General features: G+C 43.7%; 1 protein-coding gene across 1 annotated transcript in view; it reads right to left on the reverse strand.

Moving 5' to 3' along the window:
• Positions 1-25,596, reverse strand: part of ablim3 (actin binding LIM protein family, member 3) — a 328,868-nt gene that overhangs the window by 11,301 nt on the left and 291,971 nt on the right. The window contains exons 14-19 of the mRNA XM_068043395.1: positions 21,815-21,891; positions 7,385-7,532; positions 3,203-3,232; positions 1,561-1,619; positions 983-1,043; positions 411-418 (exon numbers count right to left, since the gene is read on the reverse strand). Coding sequence (XP_067899496.1) covers positions 411-418; positions 983-1,043; positions 1,561-1,619; positions 3,203-3,232; positions 7,385-7,532; positions 21,815-21,891 — 383 coding nt within the window. The remainder of the gene's footprint in view (positions 1-410; positions 419-982; positions 1,044-1,560; positions 1,620-3,202; positions 3,233-7,384; positions 7,533-21,814; positions 21,892-25,596) is intronic.

Consider the following 25,596-nt stretch of genomic DNA (forward strand, 5'->3'; position numbering starts at 1 on the left):
CCCCAATGTCACCACTCTATAGTTCTTGTACATTTTTGTGATTTCCCTGCAGACTTGATCCTTTATCTCTCTCTCTCACTATTCGGAGGCCTACAGAATATAAAAAGAGAATTACTATATAAATATGCAGATGACTATAAATGATGTATGACAAACACCTTTAACTCACTTATATTATGTGATGGTGTGCAGTTGTCTGAGATTATCATGTAGAGTAATTTTGTTTTTTCGAAGAATATAAATATATTTCTGCTATTCAGATGGAAACCATCAGTTAGCAATCAAGCATTACATATAAATATTGTAAAGGAATCAGTGGCAAAGGCAGAAGGCATTTCCTTTCTCTCACTCATGGTTGCTGCAAAATAGGGATCTATTGAGGGCCACAGGCTCCAAACTGCAGTTCTTACCTTGTATTCTGTAAAAGAAACAGAAAGTATTTTACTTGAAACATAACAACAAACAAAGCCATACCAACAGTCTTATGTGTAACTCGCACCTCATGTACTCGCTAAAGTTAAAATTAATCACTGCTCCTGTCAACGGTTTCTGGCATCAAGGCACAGGTGATAACACAGGGACACTGATGCTAAACAGCAGCACCATTATTATGTAATATAAAATCACCAACATTTTAAGTGCTGGGCAGTCTATGTCCTTTTGCATCTCCATCTCTAGCATGGTGCACTGCATACATACTGGTGGTACAACTATCCTATCCTCATAAAATTTGGGCACAAAATATTAAAATGTACGTATAATAATCCTGACAGTGCAGAAGTTCTGAACTGCCTTTAGCCATTTTGATTCTTGATCCTCTTTTAATTGCCAGTACTGTGTGTGCTCATTACTCTGCCAGTGCACAAAGAACATCCAAAACACATAAAATTATTTTAAAATACAAATGGATCCATAGAAGTCTTTTTAGTTTTTAGTTGAGCATTTCATCATTTATCTTATGAATCCGATGATATTATCTTACCTCTCATTCCCCAGTTAACAGAACTGTCGTTGTCATATTGGAAAATGTCAGCACTCTGAGGCTAAAGGCAGCAGTGGTGTTGGGTGAAAAATAAACAACCTGTTAGTTATTTGCAGTTTTAGATAACATTCTTTCAAACTATTTTTCATCACTGTGAGCAATAAAAAGCTACAGTATCTTCAAGACTGATTTAATCAATGTCATAAAGAACCTGCATCAGAGCTTTACCTGGTTTGTTACACACTGATACAGCATGTGCAAATGTACAATTATAAATTTTAACTATAACATATTACAATTTCCATATTTATTCAATATTATTAAAACTGCATGATGCCGACTGACATCTCTCAAGTCATGATGCCAGCTGAGAGGCAGGTGAGCCTGAAATTCCAACACCAGCTGGAGACTTGGAGCAGACGAAATTACAATATGTTTAAAATAACTTCAAAAGGGGAGGGAGTGGGGGAAATTGATATATATATGAAATCAGACATTTACACTGAATGTACCCTCACCCTTTCACCTTCATTCTTCGGGGGTAAACCCACTGTGAGAGGAATTAAATTAAATCTTACCCTGTGCAATCCATTTCTCATGTAGGCAGGAAGAGAGGCAGACTTGGAAAGCAGTGGATCTGTGATAAACAATATAACAGTTCTGTCAGTTGACTGGGTGCATTTGATGACAAAAGTAAAGCCAAACTGTCTCAGAGAACCATACAAGCAACAAGAAAGGCCTGAAACTGATAGCTGGAGATTACATTTCATGCTTTTTCTGAAGTCTGAATCCTAACCCAACATCACCATGGTGGTGGGAGTGTTTCCATCAGACAGGAGGTTGTTTCACCTTGCACAAGTGAGTTTGTACAATGTAGCTCCTCTTAAAGCCACTAGGTGGCGCTTAAAGTTAACATGTAGAGGAATCCTGTTTTTATCCAATTGGCCAGGATAGAAATAAAAGAAAGTTGATGGATTGGAGTTGGATAAAATAGAAATATCTTTGCTCGCTCTAACCAAGTATATATGTGGCACAATCACAGTGGAGGAGGATCTTATAGAAACTCATATGTTGATGGGAAATATTACGTTCTTTTTTACAAAAAGCTAAAATATTTAAGCCTGATTTGATACTTGTAGAAAACTCCCACATATGTTCTTTATATAGATGGTTATAATTTAGTTATAAATAGTGCACAGCAGAGCTCTCACACCATCCCCTCCCCTGAGTTGAACAGATTTGATTAAAATCTGGGCAGGGCACACTATGAAGAACAGCAGACAGAAGGACGACACTGTAACATGTGCTATACCAGCTGAGAAAACAATCTCAATATTAAATAAAGGGAGGGTCCAGAACCACAAACATGTACATCACAGTATAAGGACAGCAAGAGCTACGCAAATTCAAGGGACTCGTATTTTACAATGTGCAGCATTGTAACTTAAAGATCAGCTGTACAAATAATAAGTAGAGGAATTACATCTAAATATTTCATGTGACAAGTCTCTCTAAAAAGAGACCAACAAAAACCTATTCAAGGTATTAAAAATATGAGCCATAAAATGGATACATTATAGTCAAGACAGTTCTGTAGGTAAGTTACAGAGAGCGTAAATGAATATAATTGACAGATCATGGTGTTTACTGTTTTATAAAATTAAACCATGAAGTGGAATATGCATTGTGGCTTTACACACAGCAGCCACACAAATTGCCAATTATTATTGTATTGATAATGAATCTTACACAAACGTGATGAAATAGAGCACATATCTGTGTAACAAAATGAAGTACATAATTATATGATGAAATATAGCACAGAATTATGCAATAAAATGTAGCACACTATTAAACCCCAAAAAATGTAGCACAGAATTTGAAATATTGCTGTGGTTGGAGAGAGTACTGCAGTCAGGCCAAGAACAGCAATTGCAGCATTCCATTATCCGATTGCTCCTATTAAGCAAACAGAATTAAAGTGAAGTGCTCAGTGATTCCAACCAGTAGTCACCTGCCCATCCACTGATATGTTGAAGCATCTCAAGCAGCTTTGTATCAGGTGTGAGAAGATATAAAGCTGGCAGAATGCTCCAGTAAAGCATTGTTTGCAGACTAAAGCAACAATTGAAGTCTCTGTTGTAAAGGAGGGGATCCTCGTTGATACTGTTACTGGAAATGTGAAAATTAGAGTTTAACAATAAACTGCCTTTTACTCACCACTGTCACCCATATATGTTCCTCTGGAAGCTGAGGATTAAAAGCAAATTAGAATAAGGCAGGGGCATTGCTTATCTTGGACAGTCTCTCTTACCAAAAAGTAGTCCAAAATTTTTACCAGTAAGCATTTTTTTAACTAAGCAATAATGTGAACCACAGAAAATAGATTTTCTTTGTTACGTTAATCTTGGATTGTGCAGCAGGAAAATATAATGCAATTGAAATTATTTAATTGAATAGCAAGTACAAAGCTGTTGCTAACAAATGCAAGATAATCATTGCAGTGGTAATTTTTTTGAAACGGAGGTATGGAAGGGACTTCAATGTCCTGTCTGTGTGTACAAAACCATGGTTAGTAACATCACCTAGATGGCTGGAATTCACATTATTTGACTGGCTTTAAAATCACTTCCATCCTCCAGCTGAACAACAAAAGTGAAGGGGGAGTGATGCAGTGGAATGGTAATTTACAATGAAAATATATGAGCACAGGATGCTCTTCTGCCTCAATACTTTGTCTGTGTAATGTCAAGTGGGAGGTTGTGGGTTCATGCTTTTTACTTGTCTCTATGCATTAAGTGCGTCAAAACCATCTGAGTTATTTATTAAACTCTTCCAAATTTTCTAACACCGAGAACTCAAATGTTTCCTCATGTTGAGTTCATGATCTTGGCTGGGTCGCGATGGAAATGTAGAGCAGTGGCCAGGTGTACCATTATACAGGGAGGGATAACTAAAGAATCAACCATACTTTGGTCTTTCTCATATATTTCACAATAAATGATACAAAGTAATAGCCTAAGGGCGGTTATCTATTCCCACCCATTTACTTTAGGAAGTTGTAGAAGCTCTAAAAGCTGAGCATAAATGAAACAAAGTGGCAATAAAATAACGTTAACATCCCCTCGCCCTCCTCCCCTCATAAATTCTGTAGTGCTGTTCAGACAAACTCAGAGTTTGTACAATTTCAGGCTCACACAATGAATTCCTGTGAACTATGTCAGATTAAATGAGGGCCATTCTGGTGCTATGGAATGAGGTGGGCCAAGTGGACCAAATCTGACCAATCTGTATTGATTGCAATAAGAATATGTGGAATATAACCCATCACCTGTTACATTTATTTTGCTTTCCTCCCCCCTCGCCGCCATCTCAGAAGCTGCATGCATCCCTAGTCCAGGAGGGGCAGGCAGGCAGCATCTTGTTCTTCGGCCTTTTCCAATGTAGCATTTGAACCAATTGGTAGAAAGTGAGAAAACAGTCTACGATGGCAAAACAGTTGCCAATTTACCTTGTGTAGTGAAAGTAATGTTTCTGTTCAGCTCTGCTGTTTTGACTGTATTGGAAGTAAGAGGTCACTGTGTGGGAACTGTAAGTGAAACCTGCAATTGAATATAACCTAATTTGGCATTTTCACCCCTAAAATCACTGCCCCATTGCATTGCCTCTATTTAAAAAGAACAACTGAACAATATTGAAAGATAGATCATTCAGTTGCTGTAAGTTAACCACAAATGCTGAAATCCATTGCAAATTATTCACATCATCATCAAATGTGAGTGCAACCGGGCTACTTCCACATATTCACATAAACCAATATTCTATTCCAGTGCATTCATTCTGATGAAAGATCAACACCCTGAAATATTAACTTAGTTTCTCTGCACAGATGCTGCCTGATCTGCTGAGTTTTTCCAGCATTTCTGTTTTCAGATTTCAACATCTGCAGTATTTTGTTTTTGTTCTTTTCCAGTGATTCATTACAAGTTACAATTTCTGAAGGTTTACCATGAATAATCTTTGAACCTTATTTTCACACTCTCCAAATAAAATTGCAGTGTAAATTGGAGGCTGATGAATTCTCTTTCATAATTTGAAAATGTTATTGATTTGGTTTGGAAAAGTTCTCAAGTGCTTGAAGAATCAGACTTCAAAAACCATATTTAATGCGAAGGTCATTCATGCAGTTTACTGCCACTGCTCTAATGCCATGAGCAAGACACAGGGGAGTCTGGATTACTCAAGGTAGCCAGTCCTCAAATATCTGAGGAGTCAGGGTTTATATTCCGCATAATTGATTATTGCGGCAGTGCCAAATGTATTTTAGCTGAGTACACAGATCAAAGGGACCAGTCAGCAAGAGGACTTTGAACATGTTAGTTATCTAGGAGTACATTTGAAGTAAAAACACTTTTTAAAAAGCACATTTTTATCTGCAATTCTTGATACAGAATCATAAACATTTCTTCTTGCTGTCTCTGTGATTTTATTCAAAGCTGATACAGTAAAAGAACAAGTTACGCTATAACTAAAACATGGTCCAAGCAACTTCCCTTTTCCCAAGAAACTGTGGTCTCAGGGGAGATAACCAGGAAACAGTTCCTCTTATTCTCGTCAGATGTGTCAGAAGTCAACCAGTGCAAAAGGTGCAGGGTGACAGGAGGGAAGACATTCATATATCTGCCCATTTCCAGTTAAACCGGGATCTCTTGTTCTGAACTGAGTGAACTCTATATTCAGGTTTTATGTTGGCCCATGTACAGCTATTTGAGAAGCTGTAATCAGAATTTGGAAGTGCATGGCGTCTAATAAACCACACAGTGCAAAATAATAAACAGATTTGAATTACAGGATGGTTGCCACTTAAAATGATTGACATCATTAAGCAGTGCAAATCAAAGATTGCAAACAAGATTCACAGTCCTTTTTCATGTTACAATGCAATATTTCCAATTTCAAAGCTGTGCTGTAATAAAAGAACAGCCAATATAGATCTACAACTAATTTCATTTTTATTTTTTTCCTCCACCTCCTTTCTCTTCAAGGTTTTGATTCTTTGCAGGAGTTTGGTTTTACAGTCTCCAGTCACCCTCTGATACCTTGCCCAAGTGACTATTAATCACATGTGAACCTTGACATTAGTGCTGACAGACCTGTTGATTGTGGGAAGTACCACAGCGGAGCCTGAAGTCCTCCTTGTCCAATGTTCACTTCCAGTAGGGGCCACTAAAGCAATCAGGAGTGAGAATCCTGGACGATATTTCCCTCCCAAACAAGGAGCCTTGAACTTATATATAGCATCCCTAGTGCTGCCCTGCTTAGCTCTGAACAGTTAAGGAATGAAACCTGGGATTTTCATGGCCTGTGCAGCTCAACTATTCACTGTGTAAGTTTGCCCAATTGCCAACATGTTTTTAAGAAATACATAGGCCGGGATTTTATGTGGCCCCCTGAGGCGGGATCAGAGGCAGGGGAGCATGGAGTATCACGACGGTTGGCGGGGGGCATGGGGTTGGAGGGCCCATCACCTCCCTGTCACCAAGCAATCTTCTGGGGCCGAGATAGGCCGATGACGGCTTTCCTGCCCAGAGGCCAATTGAGGCCCTTGAGTGGCCTATTAATGGGCAGTTAAGGGCCTCTTTTTGCCGCCACTGGGATCTTACCAGTGGTGTGGTGTGGTGGGGTGGTGGGGGGAGTGTGCCTTGCCATGCAGGGAGAATGTCTTGTAAAATGAGGCACTCTCCTTGCAGGCTTGGGGGGGCCCTTCCTCTGTGGGCAATCTGTGACCCATGGAGGACCCCCACCTGGAACCAGTATACCCCCTGGACTCCCTTCCCCCTGGACAGTGCCAACACCACCCCCCTCCCCACCCCCATGCCAGGTCGTTCTGGACTGGCCCTTGCAACCCCGCCTCACTCACCTTGGGTCCGGGGTTCCAGTGTTGGGCCTGGGTCCAAGGCCTCTGCAATATCGGCAGTGGCCACCGTTCCTGGTGGCACCTCTCCACAATGATGGCCTAACAGCTGTGGCCATGCATGAGTTTTAATTATTCGTACAGCTGCAGAGTGGGCCTCCATCTTGAGGTCCCCTCGTGGCCTCCTGCCTGCCTCAGCAGCGCCTATCTTTCCCCGCGGAGCTGCCAGCTGGACATTGCAGTGAGCTCTCTGATTGGGCCTCCTGTTTCCCTGGTCTGCCCGCCATTCTTAATTAGACAGGGCTCCCAGAGGCGGCTTAATTGACTGCTTCCGGGAAGTTCATGACCAGCATCCCGCCACGGCCGTTTTCAGGGTCCTGAGCTGGAATTGAGGCTGATTGCGACACAGTCGGGGAAATGCAACCCGTTAAGTCAGGAACAAATTGAGACACACAGATCGACAGATAGGCGGTTTTGCTGTTACTTACATCCATTCACAGGAGAATCATAGCCTACATTTTGCAGATATTCCCTACTTGTTGTGGAGCTGCGTGTGGACCAAGGGTCATTATCGTAAGTCCCTGATCTGGCTTTCATCTCCTCTTTCAGAATTAGTCGGTTAATACCACTCTGTATCTAAAACAAAAGTGAGAGAATCAAATCGCCCCTTTACAAAGCCATAATTCTGATTTTCTAATTATACCACAGACATAATTACACAACTCAATTTATAAGCAGTGGTGATCAATGAATGTGACTAGACCATGCTGACAACACATACTTCAGTGAGTATAAAAAACTTACCTCTGGTAAAAAAAACTGAAAGTGATGTCACAGGAAAGCTGTGACCTGATTGGCTGGTAGGAAATTTTTACTGAATTTGAAAATAAAACATTGATAAAAATTGATTAAAACCCTAATTAACTAATAAGTAGAGTAACTAAACCAGAGGGAGGCGATTACTGCATTTAGTTAGCATTTAATATTTACAGTAGGAATCTAGCACTTGGGACCATATAGTTAATTATAACAATTTAGTGAGGATTCGATAAATATTAATTTATTTTAAATTAATTTATTAATTAGTGCTAGAAATGTCAGTTAGAGGGGTGAAATGCTTCACCTGTGAGATGTGGGAGGTCCGTGACACTTTCAGCATTCCGGGCGACTACATCTGCAGGAAGTGTACCCAGTTGCAGCTCCTCACAGACCGCATGGATCGGTTGGAGCAGCAATTGGATGCACTTAGGAGCATGCAGGTGGCAGAAAGCATCATAGACAGGAGTTTTAGAGAAGTGGTTACACCCAAGGTGCAGGCAGATAGATGGGCGACCATTAGAAGGGGCAGGCAGTCAGTGCAGGAATCCCCTGTGGCTATCCCCCTCTCTAACAAGTATACCATTTTGGATACTGTTGGGGGGGGGATGGCCTAGCAGGGGAAAACAGCAGCATCTAGAGCAGTGGCACCACGGCTGGCACTGTTGTTCAGCAGGGAGGGACAAAGCGCAGAAGAGCAATAGTTATAGGGGACTCTATAGTCAGGGGCACAGATAGGCGCTTCTGTGGACGTGAAAGAGACTCCAGGAAGGTATGTTGCCTCCCTGGTGCCAGGGTCAAGGATGTCTCTGAATGGACAGGGGGCATTCTGAAGGGGGAGGGTGAACAGCCAGAGGTTGTGGTACACATCGGTACCAACGACATAGGCAGGAAGACTGACGAGGTCCTGCAGGGGGAGTTTAGGGAGTTAGGTAGAAAGTTAAAAGACAGGACCTCTAGGGTTGTAATCTCGGGATTACTCCCTGTGCCACATGCCAGTGAGGCTAGAAATAGGAAGATGGTGCAGCTAAACATGTGGCTGGTGGAGAAGGGAGGGTTTCAGATATCTGGACTATTGGGATCTCTTCAGGGACAGATGGGACCTGTACAAGAAGGACAGGTTGCATCTAAACTGGAGGGGCACAAATATCCTGGCTGCGAAGTTTGCTAGTGTCACTCGGGAGGGTTTAAACTAGTGTGGTAGGGGGGTGGGAACCAGAGCAGGAGGACAGCAAGTGAAATAAATGAGGGGGAACTAGGAAATAGGGCCAGTAAGAATAAAAGGAAGAGCAGGCAGGGAGATTTTGCGGAGTACAGCGGGACTGGTGGTCTGAAGTGCATTTGTTTCACTGTGAGAAGGATAACAGGTAAGGCAGATGAACTTAGAGCTTGGATTAGTACTTGGAACTATGATGTTGTTGCTATTACAGAGACTTTGTTGAGGGAAGGACAGGATTGGCAGCTAAATGTTCCAGGATTTAGAAGCTTCAGGTGGGATAGAGGGGGATGTAAAAGGGGTGGGGGAGTTGCATTACTGGTTAAGGAGAGTATCACAGCTGTACTGCGGGAGGACACCTCAGAGGGGTCATGCAGCGAGGCAATATGGGTGGAGCTCAGGAACAGGAAGGGTGCAGTCACGATGTTGGAGGTTTTCTACAGGCCTCCCAACAGCCAGCGGGAGGTAGAGGAGCAGATATGTAGACAGATTTTGGAAAGATGTAAAGGTAGCAGGATTGTAGTGGTGGGTGATTTTAACTTCCCCTATATTGACTGGGACTCACTTAGTGCTAGGGGCTTGGATGGGGCAGAATTTGTAAGGAGCATCCAGGAGGGCTTCTTGAAACAATATGTAGATAGTCCAACTGGAGATGGGCCATACTGGACCTGGTATTGGGGAATGAGCCCGGCCAGGTGGTCGAAGTTTCAATAGGGGAGCATTTCGGGAACAGTGACCATAATTCCATAAGTTTTAAGGTACTTGTGGATAAGGATAAGGGTAGTCCTCAGGTGAAGGTGCTAAATTGGGGGAAGGCTAATTATAACAATATTAGGCAGGAACTGAAGAATTTAGATTGGGGCGGCTGTTTGAGGGTAAATCAACATTTGACATGTGGGAGTCTTTCAAACGTCAGTTGATTAGAATCCAGGACCAGCACGTTCCTGTGAGGAAGAAGGATAAGTTTGGCAAGTTTCAGGAACCTTGGATAACGCGGGATATTGTGAGCCTAGTCAAAAAGAAAAAGGAAGCATTCGTAAGGGCTGGAAAGCTAGGAACAGACGAATCCCTTGAGGAATTTAAAGACAGTAGGAAGGAACTTAAGCAAGGACTCAGGAGGGGTAAAAGGGGTCATGAAAAGTCATTGGCAAACATGATTAAGGAAAATCCAAAGGCTTTTATACGTATATAAAGAGCAAGAGGGTAACTAGGGAAAGGGTTGGCCCGCTCAAGGATAAAGAAGGGAATCTATGTGTGGAGCCAGAGGAAATGGACGAGGTACTAAATGAGTACTTTGCATCAGTATTCACCAAAGAGAAGGACTTGGTGGATGATGAGCCCAGGGAAGGGAGTGTAGATAGTCTCAGTCATCTCATTATCAAAAAGGAGGAGGTGTTGGGTGTCTTGCAAAGCATTCAGGTAGATAATTCCCCAGGGCCTGATGGGATCTACCCCAGAATACTGAGGGAGGCAAGGGAAGAAATTGCTGGGGCCTTGACAGAAATCTTTGCATCCTCATTGGCTACAGGTGAGATCCCAGAGGACTGGAGAATAGCCAATGTTGTTCCTTTGTTTAAGAAGGGTAGCAAGGATAATCCAGGAAATTATAGGCCGGTGAGCCTTATGTCAGTGGTAGGGAAATTGTTAGAGAGGATTCTTTGGGACAGGATTTACTCCCATTTGGAAACAAACAAACTTATTAGCAAGAGGCAGCATGGTTTTGTGAAGGGGAGGTTGTGACTCACTAATTTGATTGAGTTTTTTGAGGAAGTGACAGATGATTGATGAAGGAAGGGTTATCTATATGGACTTCAGTAAAGACTTTGACAAGGTCCCTCATGGCAGACTGGTACAAAAGGTGAAGTCACACGGGATCAGAGGTGAGCTGGCAAGATGGATACAGAACTGGCTCAGTCATAGAAGACAGAGGGTAGCAGTGGAAGGGTGCTTTTCTGAATGGAGGGATGTGACTAGTGATGTTCCGCAGGGATCAGTGCTGGGACCTTTGCTGTTTGTAGTATATATAAATGATTTGGAGGAAAATGTAGCTGGTCTGATTAGTAAGTTTAAGGACGACACAAAGGTTGGTGGAGTTCCGGACAGTGATGAGGATTGTCGGAAGATACAGCAGGATATAGATCGGTTGGAGACTTGGGCGGAGAAATGGCAGATGGAGTTTAATCCGGACAAATGTGAAGTAATGCATTTTGGAAGGTCTAATACAGGTGGGAAGTATACAGTAAATGGCAGAACCCTTAGGAGTATTGACAGGCAGAGAGATCTGGGCATACAGGTCCACAGGTCACTGAAAGTGGCAACGCAGGTGGATAAGGTAGTCAAGAAGGCATACGGCATGCTTGCCTTCATCGGTCGGAGCATAGAGTATAAACCTGGCAAGTCATGCTGCAGCTGTAAAGAACTTTAGTTAGGCCACACTTAGAATATTGCATGCAATTCTGGTCGCCACACTACCAGAAGGACGTGGAGGCTTTGGAGAGGGTACAGAAGAGGTATACCAGGATGTTGCCTGGTCTGGAGGGTATTAGCTATGAGGAGAGGTTGGATAAACTCGGATTGTTTTCATTGGAACGACGGAGGTGGCGGGACGACATGATAGAGGTTTACAAAGTTGTGAGTGGCATGGACAGAGTGGATAGTCAGAAGCTTTTTCCCAGGGTGGAAGAATCAGTTACTTGGGGACATCGGTTTAAGGTGAGAGGGGCAAAGTTTAGAGGGGATGTGCGAGGCAAGTTCTTTACACAGAGGGTGGTGAGTGCCTGGAACTTGCTGCCGGGGTAGGTGGTGGAAGCAGGTACCATAGAGACGTTTAAGAAGCATCTTGACAAATACATGAATAGGATGGGAATAGAGGGATACGGTCCCCGGAAGTGCAGAAGGTTTTAGTTTCGGCAGGCATCAAGATCGGCGCAGGCTTGGAGGGCCGAATGGCCTGTTCTTGTGCTGTACTGTTCTTTGTTCTCTTTGTTCTTTGATATCAATGAAGTCAGTAGTGAATGATAAATTGATGGATTATTTGGTGTACACTGACTGCATTTTTGTGCTAGTGGTTTCCTTGAGGTTAAAAGCCACAGCACAATAAGTATATGAATACCCACATGAAAAGATACAAATATAATAAAAATGGAAAAAAAAACTGCATAAGATAAATACAGGATTAACCTTCTCCATTCCCAGAAGCAGTCGTAAACAGACAGAAATTCATCTTACAAAAATCCTTGAGGAAAAGCTGCAGTTAAGTGAAACTTAATTCTAGTAGGCTGTAGATTTTTAAACCTAACCATGACAGAATGACAGTTGATTCGCAAAAGTCATTAATTCTAACAACATTGATTTGCTAAAAGTCCTGCTGGGTTCCTACCTCTGCATTGTAAGGAAGCACCGTTAGTTTCTGGACTTAATTAGGTCCTGTCTAAATATTGTTTTTATTCATAAATATTGTTCTGTGAATGCAGGGAAGAACTAACAAGTGGCCAAGGGAATGTAGTCAATGAATCTGAATCCAGAAGTATTGCAAATGATGGTCACTGGCAGACACTGCTTTGACATAAATCATTGTGCTTTAAAGAAGCATTGCCATACTGTTGGAGATGGCAAGGAAGTGAATTACAGTGTTAGGTTAACACCCAGACTCTTCCAAGCTTCTTACTGGTAATGATGACAGCACCTTGGCCTGTGAACAGCATTCCAGTCATTTCAATGACACAGTGTATTCTTGGTAGCTGCCTTGTGTTCTTCATATAATAAAAACATGCTGTCATTTGCCACTTTTTTACTGTGTGGGAATTGGAATTGACTTTAGCTATCACAGTAATAAAAGTGCAAATTTCAGTATGATATGAGCGTGCTGAATAGGTCCTGTCTGAATCATATGGAGATTGTTACAGTGAAGGGAAATGTCTGCTCTGCTCCGAACATAACATCCCAAAATGTGTCACTTTTGTATGCTGCAGAGACGATAGCAGCTTGCACTGTCCCAGGAATTTCAAGCAGTATATTGCTGCCTGCTGGATGAAATGCACAGCAATTTAGGGGTTCTGTTTATTTAAAATTTAGATTTTATTCTCTTCTGTCAGTAGAGTACAGCATAGCGAACACATAAACAAACTAGCTTGTGAGACAAGTGAGAAAGAGATCTAGAGTTCCCTATCAGCGTTCACCTGTTCTTACTGTAACAGGGTTTAATTTTAAACACACCGTGTTTTTAGCTCACTCTTGGTAAATCCTTGTTCACCGCTTTCCAATTATAAGGCAAAGAAACCAGCACAAACAGGCTCTTAGGTTTAAAGAAGAAAAGTTGAAATTTATTAAACTTAAACACAAATTCGGTTAATGCCTTTGGATACACACCACGCCCCACCCAAGCATGCATAGGCGATACACATGTAAAAAGAGACAGAAAAGAGCAGAAGAAAAATAAAGTGGAAAGGTTTGAGGCAATATCTGAAAAGTTGTTGTTACGGTTCTTTGAGCTCACTGTACAGTCCTTGATTGTAGGTAGATCTTGCTTTTCGTTGGGGCCCAGTATTCTTCTTAAACTTTGTTTGCTGGAAGAGACTTTTCGCGGTTCATGTGTCTTCAGTGGATTCAGAGACTTGTGAGAAAGGGATGGGAGCAGACAGAAGAGAGATCTTCTCAGTCCAGGAGCAAACAGACTTTCTGCCCAAACTGTTTGTACAAATTCAAAAACCTCTGGTTGCCCAGCAGGTTAGTCATGTGACTAGCTGGTTGGACCATGTCTGTTTGTGTATTCGGCCATCTTAGCAGTCAACCTGGAATGCGAGCTCCCCCCACCTTCAATGTCTGGTGATCAAAAGTCCACTGTGGGTTGAATGTGTCAGGGAATGGCTGCTTTGTCCTTCCAAACACTGTTAATATGAAAATGTCTTTTCCAACCATGGCGGATCTGTTTAACAAGTCCTTTTTGCACTCCAGTAAAGCTTAAAATCAATGTTCATGACAAAAATAATGTGCCTCATTCTTGATAGGTGGGGGCCTAGCATGACACCTCCACACCCAGCGGAATGGAATGTGATTTGAGAAAAGCGCATTTCATTAAAAGAGTTGAGAGAAAAATGTAAGATACAGAAAAAAACATGCATTTCTCGCATTCATTCCCATTCATTCATAAATCCTAAAACTTATTACAGCCGGTCTTCTCTTAGTGCCAGTGATGCTTTAATTGCCCCTTTTTTGGCATCCCAATAAACATGTGTTTTTTGGGGGGAAGTTTCTCTTCCGTTTGCCCATTTCCATGGCTGCCGAGGGTCTTTGTTCCTGCTGAGGCAATTAACTTTTTTTTAAAAAAGAGTCAGTAGTGGGCAGGTCTATCCTGAACTCGCTTTCAGTGCTTTGCCGAATCAAGCAAAGGCTTTTGACTTCAGGGGATACGTGGTTCGCTTTTTTTCTGACTATGGGGGAGGATTCTATGCTAATCTCCCCTTTCTCCCAGAAGACACTCCTGCTTTCAGGTATTTGTGCAGACTCTACTGCACTCCCGTGTGGCACTTAGTCTAGGTGAGGCATCACCCTCACGGTTTCTCTGCCCTCTAGAGGTCTTTCTTTGTCTCTGCAGGTTCCTGTATATGCTGTTAACAACTCTGGTGGGGTGCTTCTAGTGTCTGCATTTACGTAGGAGGATGTGGAGTCTAACTTTACACATTTTCTGGGGTTAGCTGATCGGACAGCAGGGGTTTTCACCAACGTGGCCCTCATCCTGATGACCACCTTCGTGTGCGGCTGCATCAAGCTATGTGTAGATCCCCAGTACGCAAACTCCAAGTGTCACTACGTGCTGAGGTTCTATCTGTCCCCGGTGTTGCGAAGGATGGGCCTGGTCACATTGCCGCGGAACGCTCCATGCAGTTGGGACGTGCCGTACCACCTATCCTTCGTGGAGCAGTTTCTGCGGAAAAACACCTTTGACCACCGGTCCATCAGGCAGTGGTCTGCACGGAATGTCCTCAAGGCCCTACGGGAAAAGGAAACGGTGGATCCTGTCGGATGGTTCCCCGAGCAGACCGTCAAAGTCATTTGGCGGAATGCCTCATCACCAGAACTTTCAAACAAGCACCAAGACGTAGCTTGGCTGGTGGTGAGAAGGGCCCTCCCCGTCAGATCCTTCATGCACACCCGAAGTCTCGCCCCCTCCGCACAGTGCCCCCGCGTTGGCTGTGGTGGGGAAGAGACGGTCGCCCACCTCCTCCTGGAATGTGCCTTTGCAAAGCAGGTGTGGAAAGAGATGCAGTGGTTTTTGTCAAGGTTCATCCCAAGCAGCTCTGTAACACAGGAGTCTGTGCTCTACGGGCTGTTCCCAGGGACGCACACCGAGACAAACATCAACTGCTGCTGGAGGACTATCAATTCGGTGAAAGACGCCCTTTGGTCTGCCCGAAACTTGCTGATCTTCCAGCGCAAAGAGTTGTCCACCACCGAATGTTGCAGACTGGCACATTCCAAGGTCCAGGACTACGTGCTGAGGGACGCACTAAAGCTTGGGGCAGCCGCAGCAAAGGCTCAATGGGGAAAGACCACAGTGTAAGGTTCCCCCACCAAGCTGGACTGAGGGGCTGGAACCATGGGAAGCCCCTCGAACTGTATCGTTAATATTCTCAATTGCTGTAAATGTAAAACTGTAATTGACATGACAATTGTGAAACGGAAGGGTTGGGAAGAAACTCATGACAGTATTGAAGGAAACTGATCTCCCTTGCAATGTTTGTATTTTTTGGTGCTGTTTGGAAACTGTTTGGCAATGTAATTTTTACAGATTTTTATGAATAAAGTATATTTTGGAAATAAAAAAAAAAAAAAGGGGTTTTCATCCAGGTTTCCTCCCTTTAACCTGCCCTCTTGGTCACTTTTTCCCCTTCTCTAACCTTTTGCCAGCCTTGTACCTGCCTGTCCCTTTTTGTTCTCGGCGGGGATCCCTTACAGTTCAGCAGCCCTCTGCTGGAGGGTCCTCCTAACACCGGTTACAGGACATAGGGGTGCAGATTTCACTGTAGGTTGGGGTTTCCCCTCGACCTGGCACATATGGCAACTCCTGGAGTACTCCACCACATCTTTGTGGAGTTTTGGCCAGTCAAACTGTGGGCTGTCTTATGTGGGCTTTGGACTTTCGTATACTGGCATGTACAGCCAGTGGACCCTATTTAATATTTCTCTCTGGTATCTCTGCTGCAACACTAACTGGTGAACTACTAACCACTCCTTGCTCTCAGGTCTGTGAGGAGAACTCCATTTCCTCATCAGTACCTCATTCTTTAAATAGTAGCAATCAGGGACTCCCTCTGCTTCACTTTCAGACTGGGCAGCCTGTGCTAACTCTCGCAATACTGGGTCAGTTCGCTGAGCCTCAGCTAGGGAAAATCCATTTAATTCATTCCCTGGGTCTCCTAATTTTCCAAAGAAAGTCACGAACAGGCAGACCTCATGGTCATCTGCGCAGTGCCAATGCAGTCTCCTCTGGGGGAGCTGGTTTGATCATGGCCTGACGTTGGTCCTTTAGAGGATGAGAAGGGGAATTTAGTTATGGGATATGATGAAATGGCCAAGGCATTGAACAGGTATTTTGTATCGGTCTTCACAGTGGAGGACATTAATAACATGCCAGTAATTGACAAAGAGACGAACGTAGGTGAGGACCTGGAAACAATCATTATTACGGAAGAGGTAGTGTTGGGAAAGCTAATGGAGCTAAGGATTGATAAGTCTCCTTGCCCTGATGGAATGCATCCCAGGGTACTAAAAGAGATGGCGGGAGAAATAGCAGGTGCACTGGCGGTAATTTTCCAAAATTCGGTGGACTCTGGGGTAGTCCCAGCAGATTGGAAAACAGCAGACGTGACGCCACTGTTTAAAAAGGGAGGTAGACAAAAGATGGGGAATTATAGACCGGTTAGCTTAACCTCTGTAGTGGGGAAGATGCTTGAGTCTATTATCAAGGAAGAAATAGCATCTCGATAGAAATTGTCCCGTTGGGCAGACGCAGCATGGGTTCATAAAGGGCAGGTCATGCTTGACAAATCTTTTGGAATTCTATGATGACATTACGAGCAAGGTGGACAATGAGGATCCAGTGGATGTGGTGTACCTAGATTTCCAAAAGGCCTTCGACAAGGTGCCGCACAAGAGGCTGCTGCATAAGATAAGGATGCATGGCGTTAGGGGTAAAGTATTAGCATGGATAGAGGATTGGTTGACTAACAGGAAGCAGAGAGTGGGGATAAATGAGTGCTATTCTGGTTGGCAATCAGTCACTAGTGGTGTGCCTCAGGGATCGGTGTTGGGACCACAATTATTTACAATTTATATAGATGATTTGGAGTTGGGGACCACATGTAGGGTGTCAAAGTTTGCAGATGACACTAAGATGAGTGGCAGAGCAAAGTGTGCAGATGACTGCGAAACTTTGCAGAGGAACATAGATACATTGAGTGAGTGGGCAAAGGTCTGGCAGATGGAATACAATGTTGATAAATGTGAAGTCATTCATTTCGGTAGGAGTAACAGTAAAAAGGATTATTACTTGAATGGTAAAAAGTTGCAGCATGCTGCTATGCAGAGGGACCTGGGTGTCCTTGTGCATGAATCGCAGAAGGTTGGTCTGCAGGTACAGCAAGTAATTAATTAGGAAGGCAAATGGAATTTTGTCCTTCATTGCTAAAGGGATTTACTTTAAAAGCAGAGAGGTTATGTTGCAGCTGTATAAGGTACTGGTGAGGCTGCACCTGGAGTACTGTGTGCAGTTTTGGTCTCCTTACTTGAGAAAGGATGTACTGGCACTGGAGAGGGTGCAGTGGAGGTTCACTAGGTTGATTCCGGAGTTGAGGGGGTTGGCTTATGAGGAGAGAGTGAGTAGATTGGGATTATATTCATTGGAATTCAGAAGAATGAGGGGGGATCTTATAGAAACATATAAAATTATGAAGGGACTAGATAAGATACAAGTAGAGAGGATGTTTCCACTGGCAGGTGAAGCTAGGACAAGAGGGCATCGCCTCAAGATTAGAGGGAGCAGATTTAGGACTGAATTAAGAAGGAACTTCTTCACCCAGAGGGTTGTTAATCTATGGAATTCCTTGCCCAGTGAAGTAGTTGACGCTTCTTCAGTAATCGTTTTTAAAGCTAAGGTAGATATCTTTTTGAACAATAAAGGAATTAAGGGATACGATGAGAGCGCGGGTAAGTGGATCTGAGTCCACGAAAAGATTAGCCATGATCTTATTGAATGGCGGAGCAGGATCGAGGGGCCGGACGGCCTACTCCTGCTCCTAGTTCTTATGATCCATTACATATTCAGGGAAACTGCAGGGGTCCGTCTCCTGCCACTGCCCTGTCTCTCAGACCTCCTGCAGACTTACTTTCACTACTGCGGGGGGGGGGGGGGGGCTACCACCTTCACCCCGCCAGATAATTACCTAGGAGCAGGTCAACATCGTCCACAGGAAAAGAGGGACAATACCTACGGTCACCCGTCCCGAAACTAGGTCGCACTCAATGTGCACCCAGTGTACAAGTACAGGCATACACTGCCATCCAATACCATTCACCACCATTTTGGTGTTCACTGCACTTGCTGGGGGAAAGGTCAGGCCTTTTCCCAGTAAAAGGGATCTAGTGACTCCTGTGTCACTGAGAATCACTATGGGCTGGCATGCCCCACTCGAGGGATATGGGGGTACTCTGTCACCCCCTAGTTATCTCAAGCCACTTCAACTCTCTTTGCATTCCTTCCGGAATATTCTTTCTCTCTCCCTCTCCTCAAATTCAAGTTTCCTCTGTTCCAATTGTATCTTTGCTAACAATACCCTGTCGGAGTCTGCTTTTAATCCTGTTTCTGCTTCTTCAGATTCAAGGGAAAAGTGGTTGGCCATTAGCATTTGGGGAGTTCAGACTTCCTAGCCTTGCCACGTACAGTGATCCTACACTGCTCAGCCATTTTCCTTAACTCCTCCATAGACAGTGCTTTTAACTTATCCCAAGTTACTTCACCCTGGCTTGGACAGCTACTAGAGTCAGTTGCATACATGTTAGTATTCAATCACACACAACCAAAAGAAAATCTGTATTACATACGAACATATAAATTAGGAGCAGGAGTAGGCCACTCGACCCCTCAAGCCTGTTCCGCTATTCAATAAGCTCACGGCTGAACTGATTACTCCACATTTCCACCTACCCCCCATTACCTTCCACCTCCTTGCTTATCAAGAATCTATCTACCTCTGCCTTCAAAATATTCAAAGACTCTGCTTCCACTGGCTTTTGAGGAAGAGAATTCCAAAGTCTCATGACCCTCTGAAAGAAAAAATTTCTCCTCATCTCTATGTTAAATGGGCGACCCCTTATTTTTAAACAGCGACCCCTGGTTTGAGATTCTCCCACAAGGGGAAGCATCCTTTCCACATCCACCCTGTCAAGACCCCTCAGGATCTTATATGTTTCAATCGAGTCGCCTCTTACTCTTCTAAATTCCAGTGGATACAAGCCAAGCCTGTCCAATCTTTCCTTGTAAGACAGCCCACCCATTCCAGGTATTAGTCTAGTAAACCTTCTCTGTACTGCCTCCAACGCATTTACATCCTTCCTTAAATAAGGAGACCAATACTGTCCACAGTACTCCAGATGAGGTCTCACCAATGCAGTGTATAGCTGAAGCATAACCTCCCTACTTTTGTATTCAATTCCCCTCGCGATAAACAATAACATTCTATTAACTTTCCAAATTACATGCTGTACGTGCATTCTAACCTTTTGCGATTCATACACTAGGACATCCAGATCCCTCAGCATCTCAGAGCTCTGCAGTCTCTCACCATTTAGATAATATGCTTCTTTTTTATTCTTCCTGCCAAAGTGGACAATTTCCCACTTTCCCACATTATACTCCATTTACCAGTTCTTTGCCCACTCACTTAACCTATTTCTATCCCTTCGCAGCTGCTTTACATCCTCTTTACAAGTTACTTTCCGATCTATCTTTGTGCCTTCAGCAAATTTAGCAAGCATACCTTCAGTCTCTTCATCTAAGTCATTTATATAAATTTTAAAAAGTTGAGGCCCCAGCACTGATCCCTGTGGCACACCACTTGTTACATCTTGCCAACCAGAAAATGACCCATTTATGCCTTCTCTCTGTTTCCTGTTAGCTAACCAATCTTCTATGCATGCCAATATGTTACCCCCTACATCATGAGCTTTTATTTTCTGCAATAACGTCTGATGTTATCAAATTTCTGGAAATTTAAGTACAATACATCCACCGGTTCCCCTTTATCCACAGCACATGTAACTCCCTCAAAGAACTCCAATAAATTGGTTAAACATGATTTCCCTTTCACAAAACCATGTTGACTGTTTTGAAATCTTGCTCTGTTTTGCTTGGGAACAATTTGGCTTCCCACTTCCAATTTCTCTTTGTCTGTGGGTCAATTCCCAATACTAGCACCCAGATTTCTTTGCAACCAGGTGAAAAAGAGGTCTAGGGCTCCCTTTCATCTTTCAGCAACAGGGTTTCATTTTAAACACACCGTGTTTTTAGCTCCCACTTGGTGAATCCTTGTTCACTGCTTTCCAATTATAAGGCAAAGAAACCAGCACAAACAGGCTTTCCTAGGTTTAAAGAAGAAAAGTTGAAATTTATTAAACTTAAACTGAAACTCTAATTCAGTTAGCGCCCATGGATACACGGCACATCCCACACTAGCATGCATACACGATACACACGTGCAAATAGAGACAGAAAAGAGCAGAAGAAAAATAAAGTGGGAAGGTTTGAGGCAATATCTGAAGAATTGTTGTTACGGTTCTTCGAGCTCACTGTAGAGTCCTTGATTCTAGGTAGATCTTGCTTTTCGTTGGGACCCAGTATTCTTCTTAAACCTTGTTCGCTGTAGGAGATTTTTCTCTCTTGAGGTTCATGTGTCTTCAGTGGATTCAGAGGCTTGTGAGAAACAGATGAGAGCAGACAGGAGAGAGATCTTCACAGTCCAGGAGCAAACAGACTTTCTGCCCAAACTGTTTGTACAAATTCAAAAAAACTCTGGTTGCCCAGCAGGTTAGTCATGTGACCAGCTGGTTTGACCATGTATGTTTGCGTATTCGGCCATCTTAGCAGTCAAGCTAGAAGGCAAGCTCCTCCAACTTCAATATCTGGTGATCAAAAGTCCACTGTGGGTTGAATGTGTCAGGGAATAGCTGCTTTGTCCTTCCAAACACTGTCTGTTAATATGCAACTGTCTTTTCCAAGCATGGCTGATCCATTTAACAAGTCCTTTCTTCACTCCAGTAACAGTTCATTTGGGAATTTAAACAAAAAAGCTAGTGCTAGCAATGTTCGCAGAACTGTCGCCCAGCAGGAGCTATTGTCTTCAGAGGAGCAGGGGAGGAAAAGATGGGTTTGAAGAAGCAGGAGCATATAAATTATGTTTAGGATTTGACATTTTCTCTACATTTTCAAATTTAACTTAGAATAAATTACTTTGCTGATTTTCTACTTGTGTTAATGTTTCATGTTCATTTGTTTGAATATATATTATGTAAAACTTGTCATTGATCCCAAAAATACTCAGAATATACCTCTGCAAGCCATCTTTTCATTTACCTTTTTAATTCCAGAACTTGCTTGGGTTTGCAGTGATTACCATCCGTCAGGAACTGTACCTGAGACCTTTGGGGATCTATTTGATGTTACACATGACATTAGGAATTTAAGCTACTTTAATGTGTAAATGGATTTGTCCTTGATGTGCATCATGACCAATCAATAACTGAAACTCTATCCTTCCTAATGCTGTATCATTTTCTATATTTGGATAAGCATAGTTCTACCAGTAACCAGCAACAGTTGAGATAAAGTTCATACCCTTTGAATACCCTGGTCCCAAATATTTTGGCTATCATCCTCTGCGCCAGAGGAGGATCTTCGACTTGATCTAGATGCTGAAAAGCAAAGCACATATATCAAAAACAGTCTTCAATAATCAGCAGATCAGGAGGGGGACCAAATAATAACATAAAGCAGTGCCTCTTTGGCCCATTTAACTCTACCCTCCAGGATACTGGTTTGATCCCATCTCTCTCTTCTCTTGCCACATATTCTTTATTCCACAATCTTACTCCATCATGATTTAACACATTGAATTCTGGACTTGTAACAGCCTAATCTTTTTTTGTCATAAATACTTTTCCAATTCCTTCTTAAATTTCTACCACAATACTGGGTGGCCACAAAACCTTTTTCTTCTGGATCCCTCTGTGAACAAAAGATTCAACCTTTCCCACAAATCAGTTACACACTTACATTAGATCTATTCCTTGCATCACTCTGTGTGACTCATTAATACACATTTTTACTAAATCCCTATGTAATTGTAAATACTGTATCATATCTCACTTCAAAGTTCTCTGCTCTGAGGTGAATGACCTGAGCTCTATCAATCTTCCTTTATAGTTACTGGAGCTGTGCCCATTGCCAGACATCAATGTCCCCCATATGTTTGAGCTCTCCTTGATATGATTCTGCCTGTTCCAACATGACCTGAGATTTACCCCAGACAAATACTTGAAAGTGTATTTATCACTGCACATAGATGCTACAAAAAGTCGATTGTTTCTAAATGTATTTGCATTTACCTTTGCCTCAAATATTCTCTTGTGAATTAGGCGGTAAATCTATTATAATTAAAATTCACTCTGCAGCACAAGCCACAAATTAATAATGATTAATTATGACTGTGTTACTCTGCTCTGCTCTAAGCGGTTGTTACACAAAGATGAAAATAAAACCTATGGGAAGTAGATGGCTCTCAAATGTATACAGTATGCAAAAAAAGCAGAACATTATAGAATAAAAGGCAATTCGACATTGCAACAGAATGCTAATTATAAAACATTTGTTCAAAAGCCAGAGAAAATGCACTCACAAAAATATAACAAGTCAAAATTTGAATCATGAGTATTATAGTCTGGAATCTGGAAATGAAAATTATAGCCAATTACCAATTAAGCCAGTTCTGGCCTCAAGATGGAAACCCACATTTTTTGCACCTTTTTATCATAGTTTAAAATACCTTGAGATTTAGAATTTGATTTATTTAATATTCTTAAATACTAAATGAATTAAAACATACAAACTGTAGCTGAATTTACACAGGAAGTAGCCCTGGCTAGACTTAGCTGTTAACAGACACCTTGGCCGGGAATTTGTTGAGCTCCCGAAGTTGGGCTGTGTGGTGGGGGGTGGGGGGGAAGGGGGTGTCGGACGAGCCCACCGGCAGCGGCCCGCTACGGAGCCCGACGCTGGCAATCCCAGGTTCGATCTTGCCGGCAGTGGGGAAGGTCCGTGGTGGCATATCCGCCACTCCGCAGTGGGACCCAGATTTAAATATTCAAACCTATTTAAATAGATTTAAATGGAAGCTGGACGATCTTACCAGCAAATCCCGATCTTGAAAGTGATGGCCGGCACTGCCGCACCTTCACTGTCCCACCCAGGGAAAGCTGGCGCCACCGAGGTGGGGAAGTGGGGGGAGCTCTGCATTGTGGTGAAGCCGGGGGATGGGAAGGGGTCAACTCTGCATTTTCAGTGTAATGCTGGGGGGGAGGCACGATGAAAGGATTGAATTCTGCACCTAGGTCAGTTGGATGCGGGGGGTGGGGAAGGGGTCAACTCTGCACAGTGCAGTTGGAATGGAAAAGGGGTAATCAGGGCTTATCTGATGTAGTTGGGTGGGGGTGTGGGGCAAAGTTTATTTCTTGTTGCAGTTGTGGGGTGGGGGACGGGGACAACTTTGATCTGTGTTGTGAAGGGGGTTGGAACTCTGCAACCATTAAGGGAGGGGACCCCGCAACCTTGTTCCATAAAGGGGGCCACTTTGCACCCGTCATTGGCTGGGGAGCAGGGCGTGGAAGGGGGCGCACCCTGCATTTGGGTAATGATGTTTTGGGGGGGGGGGTGGAACAATGGAATTCCATCAGCGCATTATGTGGGCGGGGAGGGAACAAATGCAAAAGGCTATAAGCACTTGTTGCCGGTGGTACAATGCAGACAACTGGAATAATATTACAGTGCTCAGGCTGGGCTTGCTGCTATTTAAAGCTAAGACTGACTACATCAGGGCATACCATACAGCTCATGCTGAAGCACAGCTAAAGCCCGAATCAACAAACTCTCTGCCCAGATAGATGCCACTGACCTTGAGAAGAAACCGGGTTTACCTCGAGAATAGAGATGGAGATGGTCCACCCTGTCTTCCTGGATCCTCATCTATGACAAGGCAAATCCACCGGGACCAAGGGGCAGTTGCAGCCCATGTGGAATCTCCCAGACGTGAGGAGCAGCAGCCACCAGAGGGTAGACCAGCCCAGAGATGCCGGTGGCTCTACCAGACCCAGACGACTTACCTGCAGATGTTGGAGTGCCAGTGTCAGAGACAGTTGCGGATGTCCAGAGAGGCAATGACACATCTCTGTGCACTGCTGAATGATGACCTGCAGCCATTTAGTTTTGGTGATCACTCTATGCCTGTGGCCCTTAAACTGACAGTGGCTCTAAACTTCTACGCCTCCACAGCATTCCAGGGATCCACTGGTGACTCGTGTCAGGGTTTGGAATCAGCAGTAGACTGCTGTATCAGGGAGGCCACTGATGCCTTGTACAGGAGGGCTGGCGACTATGTGCACTTCAGGACAGACCCTGAGAGTCAGGCCAACAGGGTCATTGGATTTGGGCCCATTGCGGGATTCCCATAGGTACAAGGGGTCATCAACTGCATGCATGTGGCCATCAAGGCTCCAATGGAACAACAAGCTGTATACCTCAATAGAAAGGGCTTCTACTCCCTCAACATGCAGCTAGTATGCGACCACAGGAAGCGCTTCCTGCAAGTGTGTGCCCGCTGCCCAGGCAGCTGCCATGACTCCTTTATCCTGTACCTGTCCCAGCTGCCGCTGCTGTTCACTCCACTGGCTTAAATTCAGGAGTGGATTCTTGGGGACAAAGGCTACCCCTGCTGCCATGGCTTCTAACACTGGAACCCCAGCAACGATGCAGAAGAGGGCTACAAAGCCTGCCATGGCTGCACCCGCGCTACCGCCGAGCAGGCCATTGGAATGTTGAAGATACGCTTCTGCTGACTTGATACAGCAGGTGGAACTCTACAGTACGCACCAGACAGGGTTGGGCGCATCGTTGCTGTATGCTGTGTTCTGCACAACATTGCAGTACAGAGAGGGAAGGCCTCGCAGGATGACGAGGCACAGGAGCAGGAGAGATCCTCGGATGATGAAGACACAGAGAGCATCCAGGAATAACCTCAAATGAAAGCACAGAGAGCATTGATGGAGGGCAGACATGGCGAACGGCGAGCAAGGGATACAAGACAATTCCTGATCAGTGAACGCTTCCACAATCCCTGAAGTGCAACATTAGCTCCTCACACAGCACACCACTGTCCTGCATCTCATCTGAAGTCTTCTGCCTCTGTAACATCCGTCTTTCCAGCATGACTGGCAGCAGCTAACTGAGCCACTGCCCATGTGAGGACACTTAATTGGAACATGATAGCATGCGTTATTCACACAGGAAAGGCTATGGTTGCCATGAAAACACATTTAATCAGAATGCATATGACATATTTCTCTCAC

This window comes from Heterodontus francisci, chromosome 12, assembly GCF_036365525.1.
Source record: "Heterodontus francisci isolate sHetFra1 chromosome 12, sHetFra1.hap1, whole genome shotgun sequence".
NCBI classification, from domain to species: Eukaryota; Metazoa; Chordata; class Chondrichthyes; order Heterodontiformes; family Heterodontidae; genus Heterodontus; species Heterodontus francisci.